This window comes from Coptis chinensis, chromosome 5, assembly GCF_015680905.1.
Source record: "Coptis chinensis isolate HL-2020 chromosome 5, ASM1568090v1, whole genome shotgun sequence".
Classification (NCBI taxonomy): Eukaryota; Viridiplantae; Streptophyta; class Magnoliopsida; order Ranunculales; family Ranunculaceae; genus Coptis; species Coptis chinensis.
In genome coordinates this window covers 13,558,401-13,570,838 of record NC_141460.1, presented here as the reverse complement: position 1 = coordinate 13,570,838, position 12,438 = coordinate 13,558,401, and the positions used below count along the sequence as shown (strand labels likewise).

Sequence of the window (12,438 nt, the reverse complement as noted above, 5' to 3'; positions counted from 1 at the left end):
CGCATCTATTGATGCTCGACCCTTGTATATGGTTCCACCTTGGCGTCTTTAGGATCCGGGCCTTCAAGAGAATTATTTTTTAGATTAAGAACTTGAAGGTTAGACATTTGGTAGAGGAACTCGCTATTCTCCCATTATATTGTTGTTATGGAGATCGAGGTGCTTTCGAAGTTAAAACTCAGCACTAAGATTCTGAGGTAAGGAGCTAAAAACTCATTTTGACCTAATGCAAGTATCTTTGTTCCTAATGCAAAGTTTATGGAACCTCATCGAGACAATCTGTTGGAAGAGACGCGTCTCCATAAGCAAGTAAAGCATCCGGACCAAAGCTTGGGAATGTGTTACCATAAAATTTGTTTTCATGCGACAGGTCTAACAATAGTAGTTGATAAATTTTTGAGATCGCCTTAGGAATGGTACCTAAAAAGTATTATAGATTAAATTGATAACTTCGTCATTCCAGTTGCCCCATTGTAAATCCAACCATAAGGAAGATAAAACTTTAGGTGTGGATTACGTCACGAGACCTCTCGCAGAGAATCTGGAAACAATGGGTGCTCTCCCATGGAAGGAATGAACTCTTTGCTTCGGCTCCTATTGATGCTCGACCCTTGTATATGGTTCCACCTTGGCGTCTTTGTGATTCGGGCTCAAAGAGAATTATTTTAAGATTAAGAACTTGAAGGTTAGACATTTGGTAGAGGATCTCTAGCTATTCTCCGATTATATTGTTGTTATGGAGATCGAGGTGCCCGAGCTCTAGATTAAATTGATAACTTCGTCATTCCAGTGATCCATTGTAAATCCAACCATAAGGAAGATAAAACTTTAGGTGTGGATTCTCGTCCCGAGACCTCTCATGAGAGAATCGCTAACAATGGGTGCTCTCCCATGGAAGGAATCAACTCTTCCTTCGCCTATTGATGCTCGAACCCTTGTATATGGTTTTACCTTGGCGTCTTTGTGATTCGGGCTTCAAGAGAATTATTTTAAGATTAAGAACTTGAAGGCTAGACATTTGGTAGAGGATTTCTAGCTATTCTCGATTATATTGTTGTTATGGAGATCGAGGTGCTCGAAGTTTAAGCTCGGCTGCTAAGATTTTGAGGTTAGGGAGCTGAAAACTCATTTTGACCTAATGCAAGTATCTTTGTTTCTAATGCAAAGTTTATGGAAACTCATCGACAAATCTGTTGGAAGAGACGTCTTTCATAAGACGACCGAGTGTAGGTTGCACCTCTTCAACTCTAGTGAACTCAAGTTTCTAGCGAGGGCAATAAATAAGATGATGATCTACTCCACTCTCTTCGTTTGCGGATGGGACACCAAACGTAATTCTTGCCCAACCGCCACAAAGGTTGGATGACATTTTCAATAACCAATCCAAAAATATCGAAGTCAAGCCATTCGTCGTAAAAACACGTAGTTCTTCATCCAAATAGCTCTCAATATCTAGCCATCAGAAGTTTTTTGCATATGCATATTATTATTTATTGAGATGTTTTGTCCGACATTGTAATTGTTAAGACACGCATAATTTTTATCGTTTAGAAACCGATGTTGAGGAGGTTTATTGCGACGAAGTCCCAACAATAGTAGTCGATAAATTTTTGAGATCGCCTTTAGGAATGGTACCTAAAAAGTTGTTGTTTGATAACATAAGTATCATGACGGAAGTTGTATCTCCCATGTTTCTAGACAATTTGCGGAGAAATAATTTCTTGACAAAGCAAGTAAATTCGACAATTTGAGAGACTAAAAAATGAGGAGGAGGTGGCGTAGAAGTTTTTGAGCTTGTTATCCGATAGATAGAATTATAGTTTTAGATATTGTGTTCAACAAGCCATTCATGGAAGTTTCCATTGAGCTCATTCTCGCTTTAGATCAACGGGTTCGACGACATGACCTCAAAGATAATTGAGACAACATGCACTTTGGAGCTACATTAGCATTGTTGTTCCAAGTAAGGTTGTTTCCTCCAAGGTTGAAAACCCTCGGTTCTGAGATGGGACACCATACGTAATTCTTGCCCAACCGCCACGGGTTGGATGACATTTTCATTAACCAAGCCAAAAATATCGACCAAGCCATTCGTCGTAAAAACACGTTGTTCTTCATCCGGTGCGTTCTCAATATCTAGGGTCAGAGTTTTTTTGCATATGCATATTATTATTTATAGAAGTGTCTCAAGTTCTGCTATTAAGCCACAAAATTCACAACCCTATTCTATGAAATGTAGTTGAAACAATAAGTGCTCCTTTTCATCGATTATTTCATCTTCTTCTTCCTATTATTCTTCTAAATTCTTCTTTTCTGGTTTTTTTTCTAAGCGATCTGCTTGGACTTTATTTTTCACTTCATCTGTCAATCCTTTTGTAGTCTTCACAATAAATAGTATTCTTGTGTATCCCGCAGATGCAGTCTGTTTTTGCTCAATTATAATCCACCCGATCACTTAATTTTTGAGTAATCATCATTTCCATTGCAGTTGAAACTATTTTTCGTCAACATCTATGCTATCCATGTCGTTTACCTGCATTATTTGATCAATTTTAGTCACAATTAATATAAAATTTGATTCCTATATAACGAGAAAATATGAATATGATCTTGAACTATATTTTTCTTATTATTCAAATTAGGTTTTAATCAGATTAGCTTGTAAAACATGCACTATTGTTTCTATTGCTAAGAACAAATACAGCTTAATAAATACCATGGTAGATTATGAAATTACCTCAGATGATTTTATCTCTTATTAATAATCTGCAAAGAAAATAACAATTGTGTAAGTTTTAAAAAAAATAACCCCTCGATACTTATGATAAGCCCTGTATAAAAATTGTCAATATAATTTTTTTTTTTTTACCTTCGACTCTTTGCATTTTGTGGTATCACGGAAGTTGTGTTGTTAAATTTATAAGGATCTATTGTGATATGGTTTAGAAGTTTAGTTAAACTCATCTTTATAGTGTTTCTATTTTATGAAAACTCTAAGTAGGAGTCCATTTTGATATGTAGTCTTGATTGAAGGTGTAAATGGGTCTACCGAAGATATTTCATGGCAATTCTGAGGAGTCTTTTGTTAGAGTTGGTCACTATGCATTAGTGTTTTGAGTCTTGTGTAGTTGTCTCATGACATCCAAATCTCTTTTCGGTTGAGTCCAAAGACGTTATATGAACTCCTTGCTATTCATTTCATGAGCTCACATGACCAATTGACTCCCATCACCCATAGCCAATATTACGTTTAGATCCGATGATGGCCATGTCTAGAAATAACACCGATAAACACGAGCGTAGGGACATTACCACTTTTTTAAAGTGCTCTATGTTTGGCAATATCTATTAGCCCTACTTACCATGTTAAAGATCATTTGCACACAAAAAAGCAATTGAGCCCTAAAGCTCTAAGTTTAGGGCTGTTTTGTAATCAAAAGTTTAAATGTATGGAAGTTCATCATTTTTGGATTCAGGGTCATATTGATTGAATGGTGGTTTCTAACATATTTCTATGTTTTAAGAGTTCCACTTGATTTTCGAATAATTGCAAATAAGCGATATGTTCCAACTCCTTAAATAGACAAATAAGTAGAGCAAAGTTAAGGTGCTAGAAGTTTAAGATTATTATATGGATGTTGGCGAAATGAGCTTCCAAAGAAGTAGAACCTTGGTTTAAAAGTTACTTTAAACAATGTATTAATTAAAGTCAAAAGCGGAAAATATCCGTGGTATGGTGCAGGAGTTCATGAGCATGAATCACGGAAAATATCCACAACCGTCTCACGGAATGGGGTTTTTCTCAATGCTCGAATCTAATATGTTTACTCCTCCTACCATTAATGGAAACTTGTACATGAGAAAAAAGCTTCATTTCTGAGGATACAAGGACCTATGCCTTCCAAATTCTTTTTATCGTCACCATTCTAAATTTAAAATGGAAGTGTGATTAGAATCTTCTCCGCTTGTTTGCTTGAGTGCTCTATCTTGTGGTTGCACGGAGCTCCAAATGAGTGCCGAAGTTAGATCGTTTTCAAAAGCTTACTCAGGGGAAGAAGTGTAGTTTTTCCATCCTAGAGCGGCATGGGGACCGGACCTTCACAACCGCGGTTGTTAAGCTCTGCCGGTCCTCCGATAACCTCGATGATGAGCGAAAAAATCGAAGGACAAGAAAGATAGAACTAAATACATGCATAACAATAGTAAATAGGAAAGCGAAAGCCTCACTACGATAAGCATCTGCATATGTGGGTGTTATTATCATGAAACTAAGACAGTAGGAAACTTTCCAAGGGTCACTTCCGGGATTTCACTTTGATAGAAAAGAGCTTCGGGGCTCAAAACAGTATGAACTTGAAGAGTAAGTTTCAATATAGGAGTAATGGTATCATCAGCTCATGCATGGTAGTAACCTCCCATTTAACAACTTCGGTTTGCCTCAGCTACTCTTGTTTGAAAGGCATTGGGCCAGGAAATCTTCTTTAATGGCCACCGCTATGCCCACGATACCCCCTTCACAACCAATGTTCTTTCTTTTCTTGTTTGTCGGATATGCTTTCATTAGCATTGGTTTCCAACACCACTTTAACTTTGGGTATGTGATCCTATATCACTTTTCAGCTTGGATCCAAGGTTTAAAAGTCCCTTTAAACAATGCGTAAATAAAATCAAAGCAGAAATGCATTTTATGGTGGTAGAGTTCAGCATGAGCATGAATACAGAAAATATCTTACAACCCGTCTCACGGGAATGGGGTTTTCCGATGCCAGAATCTAATATGTTTGCTCCTCCTTGCCATTAATGGAAACGTACATCGGAAAAGAAAAACTTCGATTTAGAGATAGAACATGCCTTCCAAATTCTTTTTTCCCCATGTTGGCCTTGGTATCTTCGTTAAGGTAGTGAGTAAAGATTAACAATCTTCTCCACTGTTGCTAGAGTGCTCATCACGGGTTGCTGGGAGTTCAAATGAGTGTGGAGTTAGATCGTTTTCAAGCTTTACTATAAGCATAAATAGATATGTTTAGTGTGTGGGGGTTTTCTTGAACTTGAATATGGGATCTTTGGGTACATAGGAGCTATTGAATGACACAAGTTGTTATCCCCTTTCAAGATTCTGACTTGTAAGTTGTAATCCTTTCATGTATAGCTATTTTATTTTATCAAATAAAATAACATAAGGCAATCAATTATGTTGGAAACCTTTTGGTACTCGTAACACTGCAAGTATAAGGTTACTCATTACTATAAACTTTCACTTCTTGAGCCACTTAGTTAATCAATAATATGAAAGACACATCACATTCGCTTTCTCAGCTTGTATTATTGTTTCTTTGCGAACTGCTGGTATAGGTTCTTGATCAGGATGAGACACGTTTTCTTTACAGCGGCACTCGACCCACCAATGATTTATCAAGACTGTGCCAAAGTTACCCAAGGAGACAATTTTTTTTTTTAAACAGTTGAGTGTTGTTTCCGGAGGGGGTGGCAAGGTTCCCACTTGGGAAGCACAGTGCTTCGCCTTCCCCCTAACAACATAGGCACCAGCTAAGTACTGAACTCTGAAAGAACCACTTCCCATTCAATACATAACTTAGCAATTGAAGAGTGGTATTTAATAGGCAAATTCAAAATGGGATTCTTCACATCGGAAAAATCGATTTGATTTTCTATTACTGCCTCGAAGGATAAGGCCACTTGCAAAGAAATTAGATAGATCCATAGTGGACTTCTCTTTCTTAACAAAAAATCTCAGTTTCAATTTTCAAAATAAAAAACTAATATGTATAGCAATGTGATGAAGCAACTGAAGACACCTTTTCCCATCTTCTCACTAACATCTTAATCAATCAGGTTATTTTGTTAAAGCGATGATGGTCAGCTGTTCATGTTTCCTAATTATCTATCTTAGATGATTTTCGTTCTTATTGATTTGTTTTCCCTTTCAGTTGTTTTCTCCTTTCAATTCACGCTCTTCTTAATTAATTCTTTGATTCAGTATTGCCAACAATGGTTGAAGTGAAGGATTGTTGTATTGGGACTTCTTGTATTAAGCAATCTGGCTTCAAAAGCACAGGTTGATAGTGGGACATCATTCACATTGCTTCCAGATGAAGCCTATAAGAAAGTTTCTTTGGAGGTATTTCTTGCCTTTTTAAACTATGTTTTTGGCTCCTTTTCACCAGCCCAACACTTTTCTTTCTTTATGTTAGTTTGACAGAGGAGTAAATGCCAAAAGGTCCAGCTGTGAAGGATCCCCATGGGAGTACTGCTATGAGGCCATGTAAGTTGCAGCACTTGGTAAAGGGTACTTTATGAGCTTTCTCCCACGTGATTCTTGCTTATTTGTGCTGCTGCTTATGTAACAGCTCTGAGGAGTTGCGCAAGATTCCCTCTGTGACATTAATGTTTGCACTCAACAATACCTTTGTCGTTCGTAATCCAATTTTCCTTATACATGGCGATCAGGTATATTCTTTGTTTCTTGATCCGAGTTTTCATCTCTTAACTTGTTAATTGTCTGCAAAGTGTGTGCTAGAGCTTATTCTCTATTGCATTAAATCCTGGATAGGGTTTAAGAAAACTCGCTGAGGCTTAAGCCTCAAGGTGCGCCTGGAGCCTTTTATGATTTTACTGCCTTGAGGCTCAAGTCTTATATCTTTTTCCATTTTCTAATTTTATGTATCTCTTTTGATTACCTCATAACTTCTTTAAAGAGTAATGACTACAAACTCCCTGTTAGGCTATGTGTTGAAAATCAAAACACCTCAGTCTATTAGAAATCACAACCTTCCATCATCCAACCACATTTTTCCTCATTTACTTGTTATAAATTTTATTACAATTGGTATTACTACTATTATTGCTATTACTGTTATTATTACTATTTATAATTAGAAAATTATGATAATAATAATAATTATTAAGCCTCAAACTTCAAGCGTCAAAAAGCACTTCTGAGACTCACTTCAATAACGTCAAAACACTTCTCAAATAATGAATGTAATAGCTTGTATTGAATAACTAAAACTTGTTTTCAAATTATATAATCCTCTTTGAGGAACACATATTTCTTTAACTCTTGTTGTGCAAGGAGGTTCTTATGTGAACTCCAAAGAAAGTAGTCAAACCTAAATGGTTGGATTTGTTGGGCATGAGGGAGTCACGGTTTTCGTCTAGCTATACAGTCCATCGAAGGAGACTTTGGAATCATCGGCCGTAAGTTGAGATACTTTTGCAGAATTTTAATGTTTTATCCCCCCTCCCCTCCCCTCCTCCTTTGGTTTTATTACTTCATAGTGAATTGCTTATGCAGAGAACTTTATGACTGGCTACCGCATTGTGTATGATCGGGAAAATCTGAAACTGCATTGGTCACGTTCAAATTGTGAGTACACAAATTACTCACATTTATCTTGTATAACAATTTAACCGTTTTCGCTAGCTGTTTGTAACTTGAATTTCATCTTGGCATATTAATGTGTAATACTACCATAGTTAAGGATTTCAGAATTGTTGGAATTCCGTTTGGAATTCTGAAATATTCTGAAAAATCCGACCAAAATTTGAAATTATTATGTTCCACAGCCAAAATTAGCTTATGTTCCACTGCCTGTTTCCATGGTTATGTACCTTATACAGGTCAAGATCTCAGTGACAGCAAGGGAAAAGCCCTGTCACCCGGGCCAGAAAATCCACAGCCAACAAATGAACAGCAACGTACCCCACATGGACAGGCAGTGGCTCCAGCTGTTGCTGGGAGAACGCCGCCCAATCCCTCCACCGCATCCCCACATTTCCTCACCCAGTTTTGTATGATGAGAATGTTGCTATTGCCGTTCTGTCCATTTATTTTACTTATCTAATTGGACTGATGTTGCATCAATCTCGCCGGCCAATATATATATATATATATATATATATATATATATATATATATATATATATATATATATATATATATTTATATATTTATATACATATGTAAATGGAATGTTTCTACCAAGCTTTCTTGTTGTCGATGTTTCTCTGAGGTCATTGGATTGATTGAGGCTGTTAAGGAGGACTACAGAGATCGGTTTCGTTCCACCAGTGGCTATCTAGGGGCAGAGTTTCAGGAATCAGCGGTGCATATCTCCATCAAGAGTTTATTTATTTATATTTATTTAAGATAATATTTCCCATGGGAAACCACTCTCGTTTCAGGTACCTGAGAGTTTAGATAGGAATGCTCGAAGATACCATGAATGCTAAATCACGTGATTAGGAATTGTATGTAAAGTGTGATAATCTATACTCTAGACACTACAAAAATACAACGTGAGTTTAGGTCATCAACACTCTGTGGTCAAAATACTCGCTGCTCAAGATACTCTGGTATCAGTTTTATCATACGACTTACTTAATTAGTGACACTGTGATACATGGCGTTGATTTGCGCTGTTCAATTGGCTAGCTATCTTCAATTATGTGTATCTTAGACACGGAGACGCGGTCACACACACACACACACACTCTGCGGTGCATGTACAAACTCATAATTGGGAGCATCGTTAACTTTCTCCTTTGGCGTCATGTTCTAGGCATGTGGCACCACTAATCGTATATAAATCCCATAGTGGTTTACCTTTTATCGGGACCCTTGGTTTGGTCCTTCCACTAATATGTATAGCAATGTGATGACAGCTTGGTTCTTATGACTATGTTTAACTTAAGATCTTTCCCCTATCTTCCTTGACCATCAATATATTTGAAATACCACATTGTATTATGCAACTTCTTCTCTTTTCCTAACTTTTAGGATGTTTTGACACCAAAGCACTATATTTTTGAAAACTATGTCAATCCATAGTACCCGGATGTATTGGGGAGACCATGAAATTAGTTGTTTGAGATCTGCTTTGTTGACATGCTCTCACGACCACGTTGCATAGTTACGACTAAGTAGATAAGTGAAAACAACCGAAGACACCTTTTCCCATCTTCTCACTAACATCTTAATCAATCAGTTCTTGTGTTAGCGGCGATGGGACTATTACGGCGATAAATACCTGAAATCATCCGAAGATGTCAAGAGTGGTAGTGCGATGGAACTAACTGCTCATCTGGTTGAGATTGGTGAGGAAAAGAACTTACTAAGAAGGTATCAACTTCTTTTTGATACCATCAACACTCTACAGTGCATGTACAAACTTCGAATTGGGAGCATGGTTAACTTTCTCACCGGCGTCATGTTCTAGGCATGTGGCACCACTAATCTGTATATAAATCCCAAAGTGGTTTACCTTTTATCGGGGATCCATCTTTTTGAGACCTCTTATATGGACACTTAAGTTTAGTTTTCTTTTTTTTCCTTATAAATGCGTCATTGTTGTCATCAAAAGTGTTATTTATATTATTGTTGCATATGTTGTTTTATTACACTTTGGTTTCCCAACACTTTTTATATTATATTACGTGGTATTGCTTAAAACGGGATAGCGGTTTGATCGTATGCATCCAAGTGAACTGCGAGCTTGACCATGGGGCATCACTTTGTGGGGTATAGGGATTATCGGGGAATTGGCTTGAGGCGTCACTTCCCGGTTGGCGGAAATGGGCTCTTGGACTTCAGGTTAATTTTATGTTATATTTCTTATCCTTGCATGAAAAACATATCTTGTTTCTTGGATCTATTTAAACGATATATAACGAGGTAGGTGCGAATTCTGATTCTTTGCTTTCGGTGAAATCTACGCTAACACTACCTGCCCCTCGAACCCGTCCAAGTAATCATGTTGGTCACCTCAATTTATTTGCATGTCACTATATGTCTTTTTATACATACTCTAACAAACTTAAAAGCACCGAAAAATCGGGGACATAGAAACAAAAAATTTGGTGTTTGGAAGCATCTAGTGTTTAGAATCATTACCTTCGGTTCCAAAATGGTCTTCTCACTGCATTGTTGAATGAGTACACAATCCGAACATTAATGTACTTAATAAAGTTTGCATGTTAAGAAGAATTCCAAACATTAAAAGAATAATTAAGAATAGATAAGATTCCATACAATATGATTTAATAGAACCATGAAGAAGACAGAGTAGAAGGGAACGTTAAGGTAGCTAACATTATCTCCCTCTTGTCCGTAGTACTCTGAGTACTTAGGAGATAATCAATTCTGTTGAAGTAAGGAGGATTTGATCTACGTCTTTGTTTATAGCCATCTTGTCTCTATTTGTTTTCCCTATATTCCGTTGAAAGGAGATTTTCCTATTAAACAATGTAAAAAAAAAAATAAAATCGTTGTCTAAAATATAAAAATATAATAATCATTTGTTTTAAGAAAATACCTTTGAGTGTAATAATATTCAGATTGAATTGAAAACTTCTTTATAGACAATGTTTTGTGTATGTCCTTCGGGCTCGTCCCCATTCCTTCGATTAAAAACTTGATCCCTCTCGTGAGCTTGTTCTTGAAACTGCAACATATAAGCGGCCATGAGTGAAAAACGTTTGGCAAATATATTCCAACTTTTTCGAATGTTTGTCCCTGGCTTTTGTTTATGGTCATAGCGAAACAAACTTTAACATGGAATTGCTTCCTTCTGAATTCAAATGGCCATTTCGTATCGCTTGGGGACAAAATTATTCTTGGAATAAAAACTGGATCTCCTACTCTGTTCCCTGTAATGATATCTGCATATATCACTTTGGAAGCCAATTTTGTGACGATCATCCTAGTCCCATTGCACAGTCCTCGACTCTGATTAAGGTTTCTCATTAACATGATCGGAACACCAACTTTTAAATCTAGTTTGTGGTTCGGTATGCCGGAAAATTCTAGAGTGTTTAAGAATTCTGTCGGGTATAAAACATCTTGTTCAGCACTTTTACCTTGAATTGGACTTAGTGAGTCTGCACTTAAGTATTTCTTTAGTTCTGTTGGGAGTTCTGAAATTATTGTGGAGTTAATTTCATCAACTGTTTCGTTCCTCGGGGCTAGAATGCTTCTTTCTTTAAGATATTGAATATCTGTATATTTGTTGACCAAATCCGGATATATGCATGACACAATATCTTCTACTGGATTATCACTATCCGGAATAAGCAGGTCTTCTGGAATTTTGATCCAAGTTGATTCCACCTCGTCACTCATTCTAGAAGTAGGAAGATTTCCGTCTCCAAGGTCTAAAACCCATTTGCTAAACTCTTCAATAGACTTTGTTGTAGCTGATTCTATATTTCCATTCTTCAGTCGCATGTTCTCAGTTAAGTGAAAGACTTTGGAGTTTTTCCATAATTTTGACTTGTTGATAGAAGCATCAACAACATTAGTTCTTGTGCCTCTTGGAATGGTGGTAATATCACATGCGAAATCTCCTCCCATTAGGAATGTTTTACCACCAAATTCTTTGCCTTGTGATTTAAAAAGATCCTCCAATTAATGCGGTTTCTTGCTTCAAATCCATGTGCGTGAGTCATTGGTGCTTCGTCCCACACTATTAGATCAGCCCGTCGATAAGGTTGTGTAATAATGTCCCTTGAGAGATGTCACAATTGGTGTTTTCATCGGTCGAATAACAATTTTAAACCTAGAGTGAGCAGTCCTTCCACACGGAAGTAGGCGCCTGACTATCCCAGAAAGACGCATCGCTGCAAGAACAATCTTTCCTTCGGACCGAAGTTTAGATATAATTGTTTTGTAAAGATATGTTTTGCCAGTTCCTCCGATCCATTACCGCGAAAAAAACACCTCGATTGAGATTGAATCTGCATCATTAACAGAGTTGAATACGGCGTTGATTAGCATTCATTCCGTTGTTAAGAATCTCATATTCTTTTTAGCAACTCATTGCATTCGTAATCTAATTCTTCACAATCAATCATTATCTGTGGAGATCCTTGAAGACATATTAAATTTGGGAAATCGGGAATGTTTGTGAGAGATAATCCTTTTCAGCCATAATTTGTTCAATCTCACGAGAGAGTCTCATTTCTAATCTGTTCTTGATGAGTGTGAGATTCTCATTATTGTTCTTCTTTCTATATCGAAACAAAATATCTTCTCCGAGGTGCTTTTGATGTTTCTCCCAAAGTTTTTCAGGATATGTCACCCCACAAAACAAAATCAATGTGACGAACAATTGTCTCAAAGATTTTGGAACTTTATAATGACTTGCTTCCTCCATAAGCGTCATCCCATTCACCGTCGTCCTCAAGTAATCCATGTGCCTTGATATAAAAATGAAAAATTAGAATAATAATGTAACAATATGAATTGCATTTTAATAGTAAACCATCATAAATGAGCTAAGGTTTTGTTTTATATATAATATTATCTTCTTATTATTATTTTTCTTCTAATGTATTCAAATATTTATTACATTTAATGGCCTTTTAATTGGAATAACTGTTTTGCAGGATTGGTTTCCGCGAATCAGGTCGGACCCTGAA

The 12,438-nt window shown here is 36.8% G+C and overlaps 1 protein-coding gene and 1 long non-coding RNA gene across 2 annotated transcripts; one reads left to right on the top strand and one right to left on the bottom strand.

Annotated features, from left to right (window-relative positions):
* Positions 1–7,158: 7,158 nt before the first annotated feature.
* LOC147496773 (uncharacterized) lies at positions 7,159–7,885 on the top strand. The gene is made up of 3 exons (XR_015196656.1): positions 7,159–7,218; positions 7,316–7,387; positions 7,642–7,885. It is a non-coding gene; the product is annotated as an uncharacterized LOC147496773 (long non-coding RNA).
* Positions 7,886–10,352: 2,467 nt separating this feature from the next.
* LOC147496772 (uncharacterized) lies at positions 10,353–11,245 on the bottom strand. Its single transcript, XM_086562662.1, has 2 exons — positions 10,568–11,245; positions 10,353–10,463 (listed from the first exon to the last, which is right to left on the bottom strand). Exons 1-2 carry the CDS (start codon positions 11,243–11,245, stop codon positions 10,353–10,355), a joined length of 789 nt encoding a protein of 262 aa, XP_086418788.1.
* Positions 11,246–12,438: the final 1,193 nt, after the last annotated feature.